The sequence below is a fragment of the Hyla sarda genome, chromosome 3, assembly GCF_029499605.1.
Source record: "Hyla sarda isolate aHylSar1 chromosome 3, aHylSar1.hap1, whole genome shotgun sequence".
Lineage (NCBI taxonomy): Eukaryota > Metazoa > Chordata > Amphibia > Anura > Hylidae > Hyla > Hyla sarda.
In genome coordinates this window covers 223,678,462-223,699,131 of record NC_079191.1, presented here as the reverse complement: position 1 = coordinate 223,699,131, position 20,670 = coordinate 223,678,462, and the positions used below count along the sequence as shown (strand labels likewise).

Sequence of the window (20,670 nt, the reverse complement as noted above, 5' to 3'; positions counted from 1 at the left end):
TGTTCTCTTTATTGTCTGCTTTCCAGGATATCTTGTACGGTACTGGGCATTGATTCTGGCCACTTCCAAAGCACAGCAGCTCCTCTTCCGCATCATTGATTACCTGCTTTTACCACATGCCTTGTTCCAACAAGATAAGGGTTTGTTGCCAGCCATGCTGTCCGCTATAAGGGAGACCCTCCCTCTCTTTCTGCAGGTATATATCTCAAGTGCGATACTGCTCTGATTAGAAGTAAGACAAAACTTGAATAATGAAATATACAGTGCTCTGTGATTTGTTTTAAATAATGTTCCTTCCTTAGCACGTGTGTGTGTGTGTGTATGTGTATATATATAATTATAATATTTTTCCCTAGAAGAATTTTATTGTGTAGTCAGAATCATAGGAAGTTCATGCATAACAAAATTGTCCTATTAGGTGAAAGTCACATTTGCAGTTTTTTTGGCAATGTTTGGTACAGTTTTTAGGGCAAAGCTGGGAAAATGGGTACATAAAAAACTTTTTCCTCTAAATTGTATCCACTAATGAGTTAAAAAAAAAACAGCACCAAAAGCTGCATCTAGATTTGGGGTGGTATATTCACACATACAATATCCTGCACACATTTGATACATAGGAATTGAAGCTACAGATTTGAAGCTGTGTTCAGTCATTTAGTTTACATTGAAATCTGCATCTTCAAATCCTGCACATCAAATATGCACAGAATATAGGCTTAAATTATATTAACCCCCTTTCTACCTTGTGCCATAATAGTGTGTTGTGGAAACTGTGCAAGAACAGTACACAGAATCATGGGAACTGCACAGAGAGTATAGGCTGCCTGCAACAGCTAGGATAGCAGATAACTCTGCAGCATCTAAGGCAGTTTCCTAACCTTTTTCGGTTGGGGGCGCACCTCAGAATTTTTTTTTGCGGGGGAACCCCGACTGAAGTTGATGAGTAAAAAATAAATAAATAATTACAGTGCTGCTTTGTGAAGCTACTCAGAAATTACGTCTTAGGCTTGTTTCACACTAGCAAATTACTCCGTTTAGCAAGTTCCGTCGCTAGTTCCGTCCTAAAATCGGCTGTCCCTGGCAGTAACCAAATCCTATACGTCCGTAAGAAAATCCCATTATAGTCTATGGGATTTTTTAAATATCCGTTTTAATCCATTATAGTCCGTTATTGATAACTGACGTTATTTTGTGACAGAAGATAGTACAGAAGAAAATAGTTCAAGAAAATAAAAAATTATGGCAAAATCCCGCGGCACCCTGGGCAGTGCCGGACGGCACCCAGGTTGGGAATCGCTGACAAACAGCCGGGATGAGTGAATAGTGACTGCAGCTTGTAACTTTGACAGAGGTTGTAGTTTTATCTGTTAGACTATTGAGTACTTCACAAAACAACTGTGTGGTGCACTAACAGACATAACACTACCATGCAGAAAGTTTATACTCTAGGTATTTGGTATAGCAGGATCCATATTGATCCATATGACAGAATAAACACATTAATTCCTTTTAAGGTATAAATGGATTTTTTATATTATCTTACAGGATATCCACCTTAAGCTGTCACTCGAGAGGCAGTTTTTGCTGGGGCATAGTCTTTTAGTCTCTGTACGTTAGTTAGTTCTTGGAAGGTACTGGCTCTCCTTGCTGAAACCTAAGTTTTCTGTTGTTAACCAGAAAAGTCCAACATTGTCATATTCTGGCTGTAATTCCTATTAATTTTGTTAAATGATAGAATTGTGACGAGTTAATACTTTACATTTCAGGGCCTAGCAATCATATCTCGTCAGTCACAAGCTCAATCTGCATATGTAAAACAGCAGCTGAAAATGACTATTCAACAGTATTTTGGAAGGTTTCTTCCAAGTGCTCCTTCTGTATCAGGAAGTCACCCTGTGCTGCTAGCCCTGTGTGATTCTGTTCAGAGTCCACACACAACCAACCTGAGGAGGCCTGTAATGGAAATCATACGGTGAGCATACAATCACATTTGAGGGGCATGCAATTGTACTGATAAAATTGCAATTGGCACAAACAACATACATGATGGTCCCTTTTCCTGACACATTCTCATTCTATTTTTTGTTTTCTCACCGTAAAAGGGAGTATGGGACTCAAGTAATCTGAGAAGTTAATAATTTTTATTGTGAAGTACCGCCCACATATACTGCCTTCATAATTGAGCTCCTCATATATTTATATATATATATATATTTTTTTCCCTTTGACATATTTACACTTATGCTTTCTTTGTTATGCTCACTGTCTTTTAGAGATGGCTACTTGCAGTTTAAAGGTCATGCACCACCTCCCCGATTAGCCGCCATTTTGTCGTTCATAGTGGATGTTTTCCAGAGAACCAAGACAATTGATGCTGCAGATGCAGATTCTCTTCTCCCATCTATTCTAAAGTGCCTGATATTGGTCAATGAACCTCAGGGTAAGTTGCAAAAATATTTATAGTAAAGATGCTGTGACCTGTTAGTAATTTTAAAATCTTAATAAACCTATTTAAAGGGATACTCCGGAGCAGAAAACGTTTTTTAAGTCAATTAGTGCTAGAAAGTTATATAGATTTGTAAATAATGGCTATTTAAAAATCTTAATTCTTCAAGCTGTATGCTCCAGAGGAAGTTGTGTAGTTCTTTCCAGTCTGACCACTGTGGTCAGACTGAAAAGAACTACACAACTTCCACTGTAGCAAACAGAAGGCTTAAGATAGAAGTCATTTTAAAATCAAAATAACTTTCTGGCACCCTTCAACCCAGCAGCAAGGGAATCGCTGGTAATGACTGTCATCAGGAATCATGCTGTCATTTGCCCTTAACCCATTAGATGCCATGATCAATATTGATCATGGCATCTGTGGCAATGCGGCGCCTCCAATGACTGATCTGATCTCCCTCGCCACGACAGTGGTGATTAGATCAGCCAAGATGGCGGACAGAGGTCTGGTTCTTGGTTCTCTGGCCTGCCTTCTAGCAGGCCAGAGAAGTAGATTGCCGTTAATTCTGATCAGTGCATAGCAGTGAACAGTATTAGCAAGCTAACGATTGCTATAGATAATCCCCTATGGGGGCATAAAAAGTGTAAAATAAATGGTTAAAAAATATATGAATAGCCCCTCCCCCAATAAAAATTCACCCTTTTTCCTATTTTATCTCAAAAAGTAACACCCCACCTCCTGCCAAAAGATAATAATAATAAACATATTTGGTAACTGTGCATGCGTAAATGTCCCAACTATCAAAATATATTGTGTTGATGATCCTGTCACAAGTTACATGTATGCAAAAAGTTTGACCAAAAATATTACAGATCACGGTGTAAAATATGAACCCTCATACAGCCTCGTATACGGAATATTAGAAGGTTATAGTTGGTCAAAATAGGGAAATTTGAAACATACTTCCTTCGTTTTCGTTTTTTTTTTTTTTTTTATAGATAAAGAAAAAATAATAAATCACCTGGGGGCTTTATTTACAGATTATAAAGCTCTGTATAAATAAGCCTTTGCTCTATTAGTAAGGAAGCGGTCAGGACTTTTTGGCAAAAAAAAAAGTAAGTCTTAAGTTAGATTTACAATACAGAATTAGGGTACGTTCACATGTGCGGATTTACAACGTATTTTACGCTGCAGATCTGCCGATGAAGGACCTCTGGTGCCCTTAAATGTGCCTGCTCGGAACTGCAATACGCCGCTCCGAGCAGACACACTGCGATGTTAGAGTCGCCGCGCATGCACGGTGTACTCGCACACATCACGGCCGCTTCCCCTGCTCAATGAGCTAGGCAAAGAGCTGCCGCGATGTGCGACTATACTGCGCATGTGCTCGACGACTCGCACATCGCAGTGTGTCTGCTCATAGCGGCATATTGCCGCTCCGAACAGGCACATATAAAGGCGGAGGTCTTATATGAGGAGGTCATATATAGGAGGTCCTTTAGCGGCGGCCCTTCAGTGGCGGATACGCAGTGAAATACGCTGTGAAAATCCGCACGTCTGAACGTACTCTTAGGTTCCAATTGCAGTCGGCACTAGGACAGCACGAACATTGCCATCCCCATACATAGCAATGTATTTCGCTTGGATTCTGCCTAAAGAAGATGAGATGAGATCATTCTTTTAGCAGCATTATTGGAAATTCTGTAGTGTGAACCTAGCCTTGTAGTCCCAAAAAATATCATATGCATTTTTACACTAGACCACACAGAAACCTACATTAAAAAATGGATGAAAATATTTTTTAAAAAGGCTCACATGTAAATTGCTGTTTTATTCAAAAGTAATAAGACAGTTTGCTTTGTATTATAACTGATATTTTTTTCTAGGTATGTTACTCATAACTGTAGGTTTACGATATGTGACTCTCCTTAAAGGACATCTGCAGCGGTACATACACTTATCCCCTATCCTCAAGATAGGGGATAAGTGTTTGATCGCGGGGGGTCCGAACGCTGGGGCCCCCGGCGATCTCCTATACGGGGCCGCGGCTCTCCCGTGCAGGGGGCGTGCAAGACGCTGCATGACGTTGCGGCCGGCACGCCTCCTCCATGCATCTCTATGGGAGAGGCAGGGAGGCAGCATTAGTGCCTCCCCGCATCCCCCATAGAACTGTATGGGGACGGGGAGGAGACAGGGCGTCTCAGTCGACCTCTAGGTCGACGCTACGTCACCATGGGCGCTAATGCCGGCGCCCCGTTAGGGAGATTGAGGGGGGTCCCAGCGGTCGGACCCCCAGCGATCAAACACTTATCCCCTATCCTGTGGATAGGGGATAAGTGTAATTCCGCTGCACTTGTCCTTTAAATTGTATGTGCATAGTTTTAAATAAGAATGTGAACATATTGACATACCTGCAATTCTTTACCTAATCGGGGCTTTTATGTTTTGTAAATGCAGTGAAGAAGCTTTCTACAGAAGCACTACAGCACATGGTTGAATGCTCTCAGGCTGCACCACTAGGGGATGTTGCAACACGATTAACAGCAAATTTAAGGTACAGCCTCTGAAAAGTAGTATTGGGAAGCTTGTGATTTATGCCACATTATTTGTTCGATTCTTTTCAGGACAGCTGAGATGTGTTTTCTTTTAATACACTCATAATAAGGGTGTTTACCCCTTGGCGACACATGATATACATGTATAGTATAGCCGCTTGAGCCTTAAGGTCACGTACATCATGGATGTACAAGAGGTCTATGCAGTGTGCTAATGAGTGGAGCTCCACCTCATAGGCAGTCATTGGGTTGGTTGATCATGCTGATGTCAGTCATTTAACCCCATAAGTGGAGCAATGAAGAGGTTCAATGACAGCCATGCCTGTTGTTGAAACTATCGGCACCTCCACAACATGCTTGCAGAGTGTGTTTGGTTTGCATAGCTGCTTTTACTAGGCTTTTGTCCCTGCCATGGGGGGATCTGTCTCAGGCGTGCTGTACTAGCAGAGCAGCAACAGATTAATCCTATACAATGGGGGTGTACCTAGTGTTTTTGGCACCCAAGGAATATACAATATTTCTTTTTCTTCTCTATCCAGCCAAGGATGCCAGGAAGACTTCTCGTGGCCTAGGCTTGTCTCTGCAGAAACTGCCAAACATTTTAGGCTCCTTTTTCCAGCAACATCCGCACTTTTAGGCTCTATTTCCTGCACCATCCACACAAAAAAAGCACCTCCCTATGTGTATTGCCCCAAAGAGTAATAGTGCCCCCACACTACTCTATTAGAGTAGTTAGGTCACCTCTATGTGCTGGTGTCTCATTAATCTCTAATGCTGCAGTACATTTCTGCTATGTGTTTGCAGGGCCCAGTCATTCTTCCTAATAGGTTCCTTTTAAAGTATGTTCACACAGTAGTAAAATGTGCAGAATGTCCACCCGGAAAACACAAGTGGACATTCTGCACATATGAAAGTTCTGGTGGCTGCTAGGACCAATTGGAAATGTGCCGTCTCAGAACAGAAAGAATAGACAAGTCTCTCCTTACTGCAGATGCTGGAAGTGGGATTTCTGTGGCAGAAACATCTGAACAAATTAACTAAAAAGTCAATAAAATTGGTGCCTGATATGGCTTAATTCTGCAAAGTTGATCAATCCCTCTTTGAAAAAGTTTAAACCAGCGTGATGATGAAAATTACGATGCCATAATTTTTCTTCTTGATTGGACTAACCTATGCCATTTCTTAAAATAATTTACTCTTAGGGTGGGGTCACGCATATGCCATATTTTGCTGCATATTTGCTGCTTCAAATTTTCCTACCCACTGAAGTCAATGGGTAGCAAAATCAACTGCAGAAAATATGACTACCCTACCTTTAGAGGTGTATCTTGAAGCCAGAATATGTAACTGTAAAGGGTTATTCAAGAATAGAAAACTAGAGCTAATATCTTTCAAAAACAGCTCCCTGTCTGTCTCCAGGTTGGGTGTGGTATTACAACTTGACTCGAAGTTGACTAGAACCTCATCCAACCTAGAGACAGATGGGAGTAGTTTTTGAAAGAAATTTGATCTTTAGACTTTTTTCTATTCCTGGATAACCCCCTGTAAACATTTGTTTTGTGTCCTATTTGAGTGATCATCCTCTGAAGAAGTATGGAGAGAACATACATTTTGCCAGTGGTTGTACAGCAGATGCATTGGTTTCAGGCATGTCAGCCTAGCTATAAGGTTATTTGCATAATTTAAAAAATATATATATTTTATAGAGTTTATTTTTCAAGATTCTTCTGTTTTACCTGCAGGCAGTTTATTCAGGATAACATAGTGATGTATGACCATCAGGTATTTTCTGTTTTGGAGACTCTTGCTGTACTAGACCAGTCACTTGTGGGTAGCCTGATTCCCACCATCAGTCAAAGCCTTAAAGAGTCTGAGCACAAACGCGGCCTTGGACGAAATGCTTCATCCAGGTAAAGTTGATTTTGCTTGTCTATCTATTCCTCAAAACTGAGCATGCTTGCCTTCTGAAAGGGAAGAGGGGTATAAGACACCTTTTGGAAACAGCTATTTTTTTCTGAGAACAAAACAATAATGTTAAAATCCAATTGCTTCATCCTTCTTTCCCACAACATCTACTGTCCAGGAAAGTCATAAACCAGCCATCTATAAACATTAGATGGATGGATGGATGGTCCTAATAAAATCAGCAGGTTTGACTTGTACCTGTTAGATCCCACACAATAAAAAGTTATTTAGTACAATGTACTAAATACCATGTACATCTAAGTTTTGCCTCTATCATCTATATTTATTATAAAAAACCCTCTTTTCATTAGCTCACAGTGTTAGAAATCCTCTCAATGGAAGGGGGAGTGTTCCCTCCTTGAGGTGGTGGGAGGTGATTGGTGTGTCTGCTCATGCAGCTTTGTCCATGACTCATGACCAACCTTATGCTGTTGCAGGATTAGTTAGTGTCCCAGTAGGTATGGGGACCCCTAGTGGTGGGATTTTCAGGAGCCATTTTCTTTATTAAATATTCAAAAATGTTACACAACCATATTACAAAAGGTCTTCAATTTTCATCAGTAACAATATATAAAATGATTTTGGATCTGACGGTGCCCATTTAAATAAATCTAAGGTAGTAGGTACCTTTAGATAGTAGATACCTATGGGGCAGTTGTTGGTTGCCTTCTTATAAATAGAAGGGACAATAAACAAGGCTCTTGCTCCTCAGTAATCTCATTTATGTGTTTTGGTGTCTTCCCTTTTTTTTTCTTGTGCATTTCTTATAGAACAACTTAGAATATGATCTAAAATAGAGATGTCTTACCTTTTTATTTACTTCAATGGTTACTTTGTAAAGAAAGCAAAAGGACAAAGGTGCATTTTGGGGCACTTGTATTAGCACAGACAACCACTCCAAGACTTAGCTTCTCTTTGTGTTTGTGTATGTACTTAATATTTTGATATATATGCAAAAAAAAATTACCAACCAATGTGAAAACTAACTTACAGTTGGAAGCTATGGTAGTTTGTAAGAAATACTGTATGTTAAAGTGCAGAATACAGCAGACAAATGCATTGGCAAGTAAAACCACTTAAACATCAGCTAAAATAAATGGAAAACCAGTATTCTCTAAAACTTTGCCAACCTTTTGTTTGTCAGAAAGGTATATCTGTTTTTAAACCAATTTTTTCAACTTCCGTAGGGAGGCTTACAGAAGATTGCTGTCACACTTGGGTGAACATGGACAAGATGAGCAACAGACACTTGAAAATGAAAGATGTTAGTCTATTAGAAATGCCCACAACCCCACCATAACAAAACATTCAGCAAAAGTTCTGTTCTGAAGACTGGTATTTGTTCATGTCTTTGAAAGAATATTGTTTTTTGTTAAAAAAAAATAAAAAATAAATAACTCTGAAAACCTGATCTATTCCATGCTAGAATTGTACTATAAAATTTTTTCTAGAAGTTGTGTGTAAATCTTGTATATATGCCTCCAAAATGTGTATTAGTTATGTTGTTGATTTACTTGTTGGATAATGTTTATTATCATAAAATATTTTTGAAAAACGTTTTGTGGTTGTTTCCTTCTGTAACCCTTAAAACATTATACATTTGTCTCCTACATGAAACATAATTATATGAATTTACACATACTTTAGGGCTTTTTTGGTGGGGGTGGCATGATATTTATTTGTTTAGATTTATTTTTATTTTTTTTTGATAGGCAATCAATATCTGGTCAGCTGGGTGGCAACACAGATGCATGTCTCCAGCATATACACAACGAATGGAGATCTGTTCATTTGTAGCAGCATTACCTCTGCAGAACAGCTGATCAGTAAGGGTGCTAATACTTTGGAGTTTTTGAATCTAGGTGCCACTTGAAACAAAAGAGAAAAGCACTGTCATGTTCAACCCTCCAACCCTCCGTTCAACCCTCATTTCTGCTAAAAGAGTAGGTCAAACAGTTCAGCGCTGGTTTTATAAGTTTCATCTAGTGATCGCTGGATTATTTGTGTGGCTCTTTACTTGCATAATTGTCACCCACAGTTTACTCAGTAAGACGTAAAGCTTACCAACAATGATTTTTAGAGCAGTCAACCCCAGCGATCAGCCGAGAAAAAAGCTTTTGCTCATTCATTGGCTGATTGCTAGGTCTTTTACTTAGGTCAATAATTGGCTTGTTTCCCTTTAAAAGGAAACTCCAGTGTGAACATCTTTTCCCCTATCCACAACATAGGAGATAAGTGTCTGATCGCGGGATGTCGGAATGCTGGGAACCCCCACAATCCTCCTGCCCGGCGCACCAGCTCTGTCCATGCACAGAGTGACCTCCACTCCATGCACAGATTACTGTTGACCATGGTATGGAGCTGTGGCAACATGCCCTCTTCGGGGAGATCCGGAGATACAGTTTTGTGGGTATACTAGGTGTGTAGTTCTGTCAAATACATTTTTCTCTTTATTGAAAATACATACCTGTTCAAACCACTAGATCAAACATTTATTACAAAGTTGTGCAACCAACTCCTGAATTTAATTGCAATGCTCTTTTCTCTATTTCACTAATTTTCAGTATTGTTTATTCCTTTAGATATTTTTTTCTGGATATTGGAAGCATGCTGTGCATGAAATATAGATATACATACAGAAATCTGGGGAGGGAGACTCTTTGCTTCTCAAGATTGATGAAATATATGCTTTATTGTTCAATAACTTATTAGCAGCAAAATTGACAGATTGGAAATGCAATAGCTCAACATTTCTTTATCACAGTTCCTTTTACAGATGTTTATTTTTTTTTGTATGAAAGTAATTGCAAAGTTCTGCTCTGAAGTTAAGATTGGAACGACATGGAAAATATTTACACGTCATGAAGTTATAGTAATCTTTTGTGTTTGACGTTTTCTTTGCCTAACAAACATCCAGTCAGTTGCATATGTTGAAATTCTTGTCATTATCTATTGCCCTTTAAAAATGTGTGCAGATGCTTAGTGACAGTGGAGACGGTGACAAACTGTGGAGCGTAGTGGTCTAACCATTACACCTTTTCTCTAGTTTATTGGGAAACGGGTATAGAATTTTTTGCTGAGTCACTGTTCTCTGTGCATCATAATGTTGAATATTCTTTTGCAATACTGTACAGTAGTTTCCAGGCACAATGATTTCCTGCACTGAACAGCTTACAATATAATTTGATGCTTATGGCATTAGAGCGACTTGTCACCTGGAACAGGCTTTTTTCAGATATATAGCTATAAAAAAAAAATGGTACAAACCTTAAAGGTTGTGTTTTAATTACCTCGGCTATATCTCTCATTCACAAGAAAATATTTTGTGTTCTTTCTGGATTGTTTGTGAAGAAAATATTCACATTGTGCCTATTCTATGATGTGGAACCTGCAAAGTCTGCAAATTGGGACATGTGAAGTACGGAGCAGGTAAGAAGCATGTTGCTATGCCATTGGACGCAAAAGGTAGTGTAGGTCCATAAAACACTTCTTCTTTGCCTTCTCTGCTAACATCCAGCACCTAGAAGTGAAGGGAAAAAAGCATTGGTTCACATTTTATAGCACAGACACATGAAAGACTTTCATAAAATTTAAATCCTACAGTGGTCCCTCAAGTTACAATATTAATTGGTTCCTGAACGACCATTGTACATTAAAACCATTGTATTTTGAGAGCAAAACTCTATGGAAACCTGGTAATTGGTTCTGAAGCCCCAAAATGTTACAGTAAGTAGATAAAGCAAGTCTTTACTTATAAAAGAAAGAGCTGCTGGAAGCTGTAAGTCACGGTCTATATAGAGGACAGGAGCTTCTTCAGGGTCCTGTACAGTATACAGTGTACCGAAAATGGAGCTGCAGAACATGTAGTACCTCCCTTTACTGTAAGTAGGCGCTAAGATACAGCCAGTCAGGGTATGCACTTCAGTAATACGGGTTTTGCCCATTCTGATTGGTCCGTTCTTCCACCCATCAGCGCGTTTCAAAGATCTGGGCTGACTGTAGCAGTGTATGTTGAGTATGGTTTCAAGTTACATTGTATGCTAAAAAATATTATAATATGAGGCCATTGTAAGATGAAGGACCACTGTACAGTAAAAAATGGATACAAATATTTTATTATATACTTATCCAAAGCCTTAAAAGAAAACCTTTTCACTCTTAGGGTATATTCACACGAGCGGATTTTCGCAGCATATTTCACTGCAGATCCCCTGGTGAAGGCCCGCTCTATGCTGTCTTCACATGTGCCTGCTCGTAGCGGCAATACGCCGCTACGAACAGACACACTGCGATGTGCGAGTCGCAGTATACTCGCACATCGCGGGAGCTCTCTGCCTAGCTCATAGCAGGGAGAGGGGCCGCGATGTGCGAGTACGCCCTCGCACATCGCTGTGGGGTGTCTGCTTACAAGCAGGCACATGTAAAGACAGCATAGAGGGGGGCCTTCACCAGCGGATCCGCAGCGTAAAATACACTGTAAATCCGCTCGTGTGAACGTACCCTTAGATCTTATATTGCCTGCAAATACTTGCTTTCCTGCTGTTTTCTGTGGTGAACACTTACTTGAATCCACACACAGTTCATAGTCCTAGAATGCATTGTGAGGAGAATGCAAAGTGGCAGCAAAGGTAAGATGAATGGAGGTGTATTAAATTTATTTGGGGTTTTGTAATATAGTAATGAATATGTCTAAGCAATTAATGTGTTTTGTTCTTTGTTATAGAAAAGCTGGATGGCTAAGGGTAACTATCATTTCAACAAACTTCTAAAATTGGTGTTGGTAGAGGTCCAGATACTGAGACCCACACTGATTGCTTGAATGAAGTAGCAGTAATGCATTGCTGCACACCAGGTGCCCCTTCTGACAATCAGTGGGGTCTTAGCGCCCAGAGCCCCACCAATACAAATCTGACATGTCACTAGATTGTTAAAATGATAGGTACACTTGAAGGTTTCCATACATGTTAATGAAAAGTCATGCAAACCTATTTCAATGGGACCAACTGACTGCATCCTGACATAATGTCAGGGGGAGAGTAGGATGTGGCATGTTAGATTTTAACTGTCTGACCCTTTTATTATCAGGGGGAAAAGTTGCCCAAAAATATGCTTAACTCCCTCTCTTCTTTTACAACATGTTTTTTTCTCCTAATCTTTCTATTTTCTAATTGTAATTTTTATTTTTTTTTTGTAAGCAATTTTTATTACAATTATTGGGGTAGCTATCATGCCTGAGCTGTTTTAACAGCATTTAGATATATGCTTTACAACAAGCCCCATGGACATTGAATAGGGTCTGGGCCAGACAATTATGTCTCTTTTGCAGCACATTTGATAAAATTACTTGAGCTTAAAGGGGTACTCCAGTGGTAAACATATTTTTTTTTTATCAACTGGTGCCAGAAAGTTAAACAGATTTGTAAATTACTTCTATTCAAAAATATTAATCCTTCCAGTACTTCTCATCTCCTGCATTTCTTTCAGGAGTTCTTTTCTGTCTGACCACAGTGCTCTCTGCTGACACCTCGGTTTGTATCAGGAACTGTCCAGAGCAGGAAAGGTTTTCTATAGGGATTTGCTTGTACTCTGGACAGTTCCTGATACAGACAGAGGTTTCAGCAGAGAGCACAGTGGTCAGACCGAAAATAACTCCAGAAAGAAATACACTTCCTGTGGTGCACACAGCAGCTGACAAGTACTAGAAGGATTAAGATTTTTAAATAGAAGTCATTTGCAAATCTGTAACTTTCTGGCATCAGTTGATTTGAAAAAAAATTTCTCTACTGGAGAACCCCTTTAAGAAAGGATCAGTGCAGTCTGATACATGTAGTGTCTGTCCAAATGAGCCATTTATATTTGCAAAAATATTTGATTTTAAGCAAATATAAAGAAAGATAGTCAAGTGTGCTGGAATTATTATGATTTTGGGCTGTTCACCTTGTAGACCAAATGGGTTTTCCATGCACTTTTCATATCATGAGACCCTGCCATATTGCATTCATGGAAATAACCTTGGATCTGTGTGATTTCTAGGCATGCCCTGTGATCTATGTATACATCACTTTACAAGGGGGAGGCTGAGCTTTGACCTCACCTTTTTTTTAACCTTTAAAGGGGTACTCCAGTGGAAAACTTTTTTTTTTTTTTTAATATGAACTGATGCCAGAAAGTTAAACAGATTTGTAAATGACTTCTATTTAAAAATCTTAATCCTTTCAGTACTTATTAGCAGCTTTATGCTATAGAGGAAATTCTATTCTTTTTGAATTTGTGTTTTGTCTTGTCCACAGTGCTCTCTGCTGACACCTCTGTCCGTGTCAGGAACTGTCCAGAGCAGCATAGGTTTGCTATGGGAATTTTCTCCTGCTCTGGACAGTTCCTGATACGGGCATCAGGTGTCAGCAGAGAGCACTGTGGACAAGACAAAAAAGAAATTCAAAAAGAAAAGAATTTCCTCTGTAGTATAGAGCTGCTTATAAGTACTGGGAGGGTAAAGATTTTTTTTAATAGAAGTAATTTACAAATCTGTTGAACTTTCTGGCACCAGTTGATTTTAAAAAAAAATTTCCACCGGAGTACCCCTTTAAGGACCAGGTCATTTTTGCACTTTCGTTTTTTCCTCCTCACTTTCTAAAATTCATAACACTTTAAATTTTCCACCTACAGACCCATATGAGGGCTTTTTTTTTATTTTTTTTGCTTCACCAATTTAACTTTGTAATAACATTAATCATCTTACCAAAAAATCTGCTACAAAACGAGAAAAAAAAATTGTGGGGCAAAATTGAAGAAAATGCTATTTTTTTTTTTTTTACTTTTGGGGGCTTCCGATCGGTAAAAAGGACACATTATCTTTATTGTGTAGGTCCGTACGGTCGCAATGATACCTAATTTATATGGGTTATTTTATTTTACTACTTGAAAAGAATTAAAACTACATGCACCAAAATTAGTATGTTTTAAAATTGTCATCTTCTGACCCCTATAACTTTTTTTTTTTTTTCCATATTCAAGGATATATGAAAGGTCATTTTTTGTGCCGTGATCTGAAGTTTTTATTGGTACCATTTTTGCTTTGATTGGACTTTTTGATATCTTTTTATTAGTTTTTTTTTTTAAGGTACCGTATATACTCGAGTATAAGCCGACCCGAGTATAAGCCGAGACCCCTAATTTCAACCCAAAATCCCAGGAAAAGTTATTGACTCGAGTATAAGCCTAGGGTGGGAAATACCTCATCCCCCCCTGTCATCATCCAGTCCCGTCATTAACATCCTCATCATCCCCTTGTCATCATCCCACACATCCCCCCTTCATCATCCCCTTGTCATCATCCCACACATCCCCTTATCATCCCACACATCCCCCCTTCATCATCCCCTTGTCATCATCCCACACATCCCCCCCTTCATCATCCCCTTGTCATCATCCCACACATCCCCTTATCCCACACATCCCCCTTCATCATCCCCTTGTCATCATCCCACACATCCCCTTATCCCACACATCCCCCCTTCATCATCCCCTTGTCATCATCCCACACATCCCCCCTTCATCATCCCCTTGTCATCATCCCACACATCCCCTTATCCCACACATCCCCCCTTCATCATCCCCTTGTCATCATCCCACACATCCCCCCTTCATCATCCCCTTGTCATCATCCCACACATCCCCTTATCATCCCACACATCCCCCCTTCATCATCCCCTTGTAATCATCCCACACCCCCCCCCTTCATCATCCCCCCCCCCCCTTCATCATCCCCCCCCCCCCTTCATCATCCCCACACCCCCCCCCCCCCCCCTTCATCATCCTCTTCTCATCATTCGCCCTCAGTGGTCTTCAACCTGCGGACCTCCAGAGGTTTCAAAACTACAACTCCCAGCAAGCCCGGGCAGCCATCGGCTGTCCGGGCTTGCTGGGAGTTGTAGTTTTGAAACCTCCGGAGGTCCGCAGGTTGAAGACCACTGCGGCCTTCAACCTGCGGACCTCCAGAGGTTTCAAAACTACAACTCCCAGCAAGCCCGGGCAGCCATCGGCTGTCCGGGCTTGCTGGGAGTTGTAGTTTTGAAACCTCCGGAGGTCCGCAGGTTGAAGACCACTGCGGCCTTCAACATGCGGACCTCCAGAGGTTTCAAAACTACAACTCCCAGCAAGCCCGGGCAGCCATCGGCTGTCCGGGCTTGCTGGGAGTTGTAGTTTTGAAACCTCCGGAGGTCCGCAGGTTGAAGACCACTGCGGCCTTCAACATCATCCAGCCCCCTCTCACCCCCTTTAGTTCTGAGTACTCACCTCCGCTCGGCGCTGGTCCGGTGCTGCAGGGCTGTCCGGTAAGGAGGTGGTCCGGTGAGGAGGTGGTCCGGGCTGCTATCTTCACCGGGGGCGCCTCTTCTCCGCGCTTCCGGCCCGGAATAGAGCCGTTGCCTTGACAACGACGTATCTGCGTCGTTGTCAAGGCAACGTGACTATTCTGAGGCCGGGCCCGAAGCGCTTAGAAGAGGCCTCCCCGGTGAAGATAGCAGCCCGGACCACCTCCTCACCGGACCACCTCCTCACCGGACAGTCCTGCAGCACCGGACCAGCGCCGAGCGGAGGTGAGTATTCAGAACTAAAGGGGGTGAGAGGGGGCTGGATGATGTTGAAGGCCGCAGTGGTCTTCAACCTGCGGACCTCCGGAGGTTTCAAAACTACAACTCCCAGCAAGCCCGGACAGCCGATGGCTGCCCGGGCTTGCTGGGAGTTGTAGTTTTGAAACCTCTGGAGGTCCGCAGGTTGAAGACCACTGCGGGTGGGGGAGTTCACTCGAGTATAAGCCGAGGGGGGTGTTTTCAGCACGAAAAATCGTGCTGAAAAACTCGGCCTATACTCGAGTATATACGGTATACAAAATGACCAAAAATATGCAATTTTTGCAATATGCAATTTTTTTTACGTGTACGCCATTGACCATGCGGTTTAAATGTTATATTTTAATAGTTCGGACATTTACGCATGCGGCGATACCGCATATGTTTTGATGTTTATTTTTGTTTAGAATTTTTTTTTTTTATGGCAAAAGGGGGGTAATTCAAACTTTTGTTAGGGAAAGGGCTAAATCACATTTGTTAACTTTTTTTTTTTTTTTTTTTTTTTTTTTTTAACACCATTTTATAGTCCCCATAGGGGACTATTACATGCAATCTTCTGTCCTAGCATAGCATTGATCAGTGCTGTCGGCTCTGCAGAGCAGACATGGAGCAGCAGATCGCCGATCGGAATGAAAGGAGGCAGGTAGGGACCCTTCCCTTGTCCTCTCAGCTGTTCGGGACGCCGCAATTTCACCTCGGCTGTCCCAAACAGCCCGACTGAGCTGCCAGGAACCGTTTATTTTCACTTTAGTTAATGCGGGTTAATGCGGGGCATCACCGCGATCGGTGATGTCTGGCATTAGACACGGGTCCTGATAGCTGCCGGGATCACCCTGCTATGAATGACCAATCATTACATGTGCGTGATTGTGTTGTTAAAGGGGTACTCTGGTTTTGAGAAACATATCCCCTATCCACAGGGTAGGGGGTAAGTGTCTGATTGCAGGTGTCCAACCGCTGCAATTTTATTGTAAATTTGTTGGTAAAGTAAGTCATGCCACCGCAAAGTACAATTGGTGCAAAAAACAAGCCCTCATATGGTAGAAAATTTTAAGCATGATGATTATTAGAAGGCAAGGAGGAAAAAATGAAAAATCCCTGCGTGCTTAATGGGTGTAAATATAACTTCAAAACAAAGTGATCAAAAGGATCTATTATGACAAAAATGGTAAGGGTAAGAACTACAGATTAGAGCTGTGCATTAGGATTGGGATCCCGCAGGACCTAATAAAAAAAAAAAAATAACTTGCGGGCAATAATGTTGCAAGCCGTACCAGGACATACAACACGTCCCGCAAAATCCTGCGCAGTCCTGCAAACCTCTGAAATGCCACAGGGGGCTGATGAAATGACACAAGGGGGTAATTTTAATGGCAGGAGGGTACTATCTCTAAAAGCTGTAAAAAAAAAAAAAATGTTTGTGGGAGCGGGCAGGAATAGAATGTACATCCTGTGGGAGCAGATGGTAATCCTCCTCAGGGCTTTACTACAAAGCAAAAATGGAATGGGGCGATTTCTAGCTAATATATCTTTTTTAAAAGGTTTACATTTTATAAAAGTAGTTTCAGCTTTTATCAAACGTTTTATGGTAAAATGAAAGATGTCAGTACAGAGTACAACTGGTCTGTCTGGTATACTTCAGAATTAAAGGGGTACTCCCCTGGAAAACATTTTTTTTTTTTTTTTTTTAAATCACCTGGTACCAGACAGTTAAACAGATTTGATTCTATTGCCTTTCTCATTATATAGCTCAGAACTTGTGCAGAGATTGGCAAAAGCACGACAATTTGCCTTCTTGGCAAAACTCCAACTGGTAAATAACCTATTACAGCAGTGTTTCCCAACCAGGGTGCCTCCAGATATTGAAAAACTACAACTCCCGGCAAACCTGGACAGCTTCTGTATTAGAGTGGTTTAACCCCTTAAGGACCAGGGAGTTTTCCGTTTTTGCACTTTCATTTTTTCCTCCTTACCTTTAAAAAAAAATCATAACTCTTTCGATTTTGCACCTAAAAATCCATATGATGGCTTATTTTTTGCGCCACCAATTCTACTTTGTAATGACATCAGTCATTTTACCCAAAAATCTATGGCGAAACGAAAAAAAAAATAATTGAGACAAAATTGAAAAAAAAAAGCCATTTTGTATATTTTGGGGGCTTCTGTTTCTACGCCGTACATTTTTCAGTAAAAATAACACCTTTTCTTTATTCTGTAGGTCCATACGATTAAAATTATACCCTACTATACCCTTATAGGTTTGATTTTGTCGTACTTCTGAAAAAAATCATAACTACATGCAGGAAAATTTATACTTTTAAAATTGTCATCTACTGACCCCTATAACTTTATTTTTCCGCGTATGGGGTGGTGTGAGGGCTCATTTTTTTGCGCCGTGATCTGAAGTTTTTAGCGGTACCATTTTTGTATTGATCGGACTTTTTTATTTATTTTTTTCTATTCATTTTTTCATGATCTAAAAAGTGACAAAATATACTATCTTGGACTTTGGAATTTTTTTGCACGTACGCCATTGACCATGCGGTTTAATTAACAATATTTTTACAATTTGGACATTTCCGCACGCGGTAATACCACATATATTTTTTTTATTTACACAGTTTTTTTCTTTAATGGGAAAAGGGGGGGGGGTGATTCAAATAGGGATCGACGATTATCGGTTTGGCCGATATTATCGTCCGATAATCACGATTTTGGGCATTATCGGTATCAGCAATTACCTTGCCGATATTCCAATAATGCTCCATCCCCCGCACCGCCCCCACCGCACTGCGACCGCCCCGCGTCGCACACCGCACTGCACCGTCGCACAACGCTACTTCTGGCTCCTCCTGCGTCCTGAGTGACGCGACGTCACCGTCAGTGCTCACAGTGATAGCTCCGGAGGACGCCACCGGAGCCAGATGTAGAGTGGACCCCGGGAACAGGTAATTATAAAACCGGGGATGGGAGAGGCAATGCAGCCGGGCGGTGCTGTGGGGCACGGAGTGGTGCGGCGGTGGGTGGGGGGGGGGGGGGGCGGTGATAGGACTCAGGACCCCCGGACAGGCAGGGGGAGGGAAGCGGGCGGTGGCGGTCTATGGCACCGCAAAAGCCACTGCAGTTTGTTGATTTAAAGCACCCGCTTTAAATCAATGATCTGCAGCGGTGTCACGGGGGGATAAATAGCCGATAACTTATACCGGAATATCGGTATAAGTTATCGGCTATCGACCCTAACCTCCACAGATTATCGGTATCGGCCCTAAAAAAAACGATATCTGTTGATCCCTAGATTCAAACTTTTATTAGGGAAGGGGTTAAATGATCTTTATTCACTTTTTTTTTTTTTTGCAATGTTATAGCTCCCATAGGGGGCTATAACACTGCACACTCTGATCTTTTACATTGTTCAATGGTTTCTCATAGGAAACCATTGATCAATGATTCTGCCGCTTGACTGCTCATGCCTGGAGCAGTCAATCGGTGATCAGACACCAGGAGGCAAGGTAAGGGACCTTCCTGCTGTGTCTCAGTTGTTCAGGATGCCGCGGCGATCCCGAACAGCCCCCTGAGCTAGCCGGTAGTGTTTTAGTTTCACTTTAGATGCGGCGTTCAACTTTGAAAGGGTTGAGTGTGCGCTATTAGCCACGGGTCCCGGAGGTTGTTAGAGGCCGAGCCCGACCCGCTATGACTGCAACGGGAGCGGACTCAGGACGTAGTGGTACGTCCTTGGTCCTTAAGAGGTTAAGGTAATAGATGCTTCAGCACTACTCACATGTTTTTTGTCTAATCTGTACGATTGGCTGTTACACCCTACAAACTACATTTCAATACTCCATAGGGGGAGATTTGTCAAGGGATTTAGAGCTCTTTTTTGGCTTACAAAAGTTGCACAAAACATTGCATTAACACCTAAGCAAATTTTTGCGTCACTTTTGGCTGTAAGCAAAAAGCTACAAAAGAGCTTACGAAAATTAATTTTATTTTTCACTTTGCAGTGGTCAGAGATTTATCAAGTGCAAAAGTCGCAAGCCCTCCAAAACACCGTAAATGTAACACGGAGCTGGCTTACAAAAATCTGCTCTCCAAAGCAGTTTTGTATTTCCAGCTGGCTGCTGAGATCACAGCTCCAGCGGGAAACATGATATAACAATTGTACAAAGGAGCCCGGGCTGGCATCACTCTGCAGCTGCCCGGGCTCCATCTAATTCTATCCCCCACTACCCTAACCTAATGACAGGGATGGTGACACTGCTTCACATCCCCCCGCTTGTCTCCCACCTGCCCACGCTGCACATGTCCCATCTGTCTGCTACCTGTTGCAAGACTACAACTCCCAGCATGCCCTGTGAGGGCATGCTGGGAGTTGTAGTCTTGTAGCAGGTAGCGGGCGGGAGATGAAAGGCGCGGGCGGATGGGAGACAACGGAGTCCCCGTCATTAAGTTCGGGTAGACGGGGTACAATCAGATGGAGCCTCGTGGCTTCAGAGTGATGCCAGCCCAGGCTCCTTGGAGCCACAGAGTTTCTATATCCCCTACTATAATTTCATATTTCCCGCTGGTTCCCGTGATTGGACGGGACCAAGCAGCCAATCACTGGACACGGCGGGAAATTTGACATTACAGTAGGGACTAAAAACTCTGCAGCTCTGTTATATGTTAAAAGGAGCCCGGGACTCAATCATATATTATCCCCGCAGCACCGTGGTAAGAAGGGCTGGCCTCACTGCAGCTGCCCAGGACTCCACCATATATTATCCCTGCGGCCCTGTGGTAAGGAGCCTGGTCTGACGTAACTCTGCAGACTCCCGGGCTGGGAGATGTATAGGAGCCGTCCCTGTCATCCCTCAGCACTGCGGTACATGCTGAAAGATGGCAGGGACGGCTCCTGCACATCTCCCGGCCCGGCTGCGGGAGTCCAGGGCGGCTGCAGTGTTATGTCAGCCCCGCTGGCTCCCTTCGCTACGGTGCCGCAGAGTTTACTGTAATTTCAAATTTCCTGTGAAATTACAGTGATTTTCTGATCACCGCCGGCCAGGGAGCAGAGCGCATTACCGCAAGGTTGCCACCT

At 41.9% G+C, this 20,670-nt stretch overlaps 2 protein-coding genes across 6 annotated transcripts in view; one reads left to right on the top strand and one right to left on the bottom strand.

Annotated features, from left to right (window-relative positions):
* The window catches only part of MMS22L (MMS22 like, DNA repair protein), a 143,990-nt gene extending 135,474 nt beyond the window's left edge, over positions 1-8,516 (top strand). For all 3 annotated transcript variants that reach the window (XM_056566152.1, XM_056566151.1, XM_056566153.1), the window contains 6 exons: positions 27-196; positions 1,767-1,972; positions 2,274-2,440; positions 4,904-5,000; positions 6,744-6,911; positions 8,154-8,516. In XM_056566152.1, the coding sequence (XP_056422127.1) occupies positions 27-196; positions 1,767-1,972; positions 2,274-2,440; positions 4,904-5,000; positions 6,744-6,911; positions 8,154-8,235 (890 nt within the window). In that variant the 3' untranslated portion in view covers positions 8,236-8,516. The remainder of the gene's footprint in view (positions 1-26; positions 197-1,766; positions 1,973-2,273; positions 2,441-4,903; positions 5,001-6,743; positions 6,912-8,153) is intronic.
* A 1,123-nt stretch (positions 8,517-9,639) lies between these two features.
* KLHL32 (kelch like family member 32) overlaps positions 9,640-20,670 on the bottom strand; it is a 244,095-nt gene continuing 233,064 nt past the window's right edge. For all 3 annotated transcript variants that reach the window (XM_056566148.1, XM_056566147.1, XM_056566149.1), the window contains one exon: positions 9,640-10,486. In XM_056566148.1, coding sequence (XP_056422123.1) covers positions 10,325-10,486 — 162 coding nt within the window. In that variant the 3' untranslated portion in view covers positions 9,640-10,324. The remainder of the gene's footprint in view (positions 10,487-20,670) is intronic.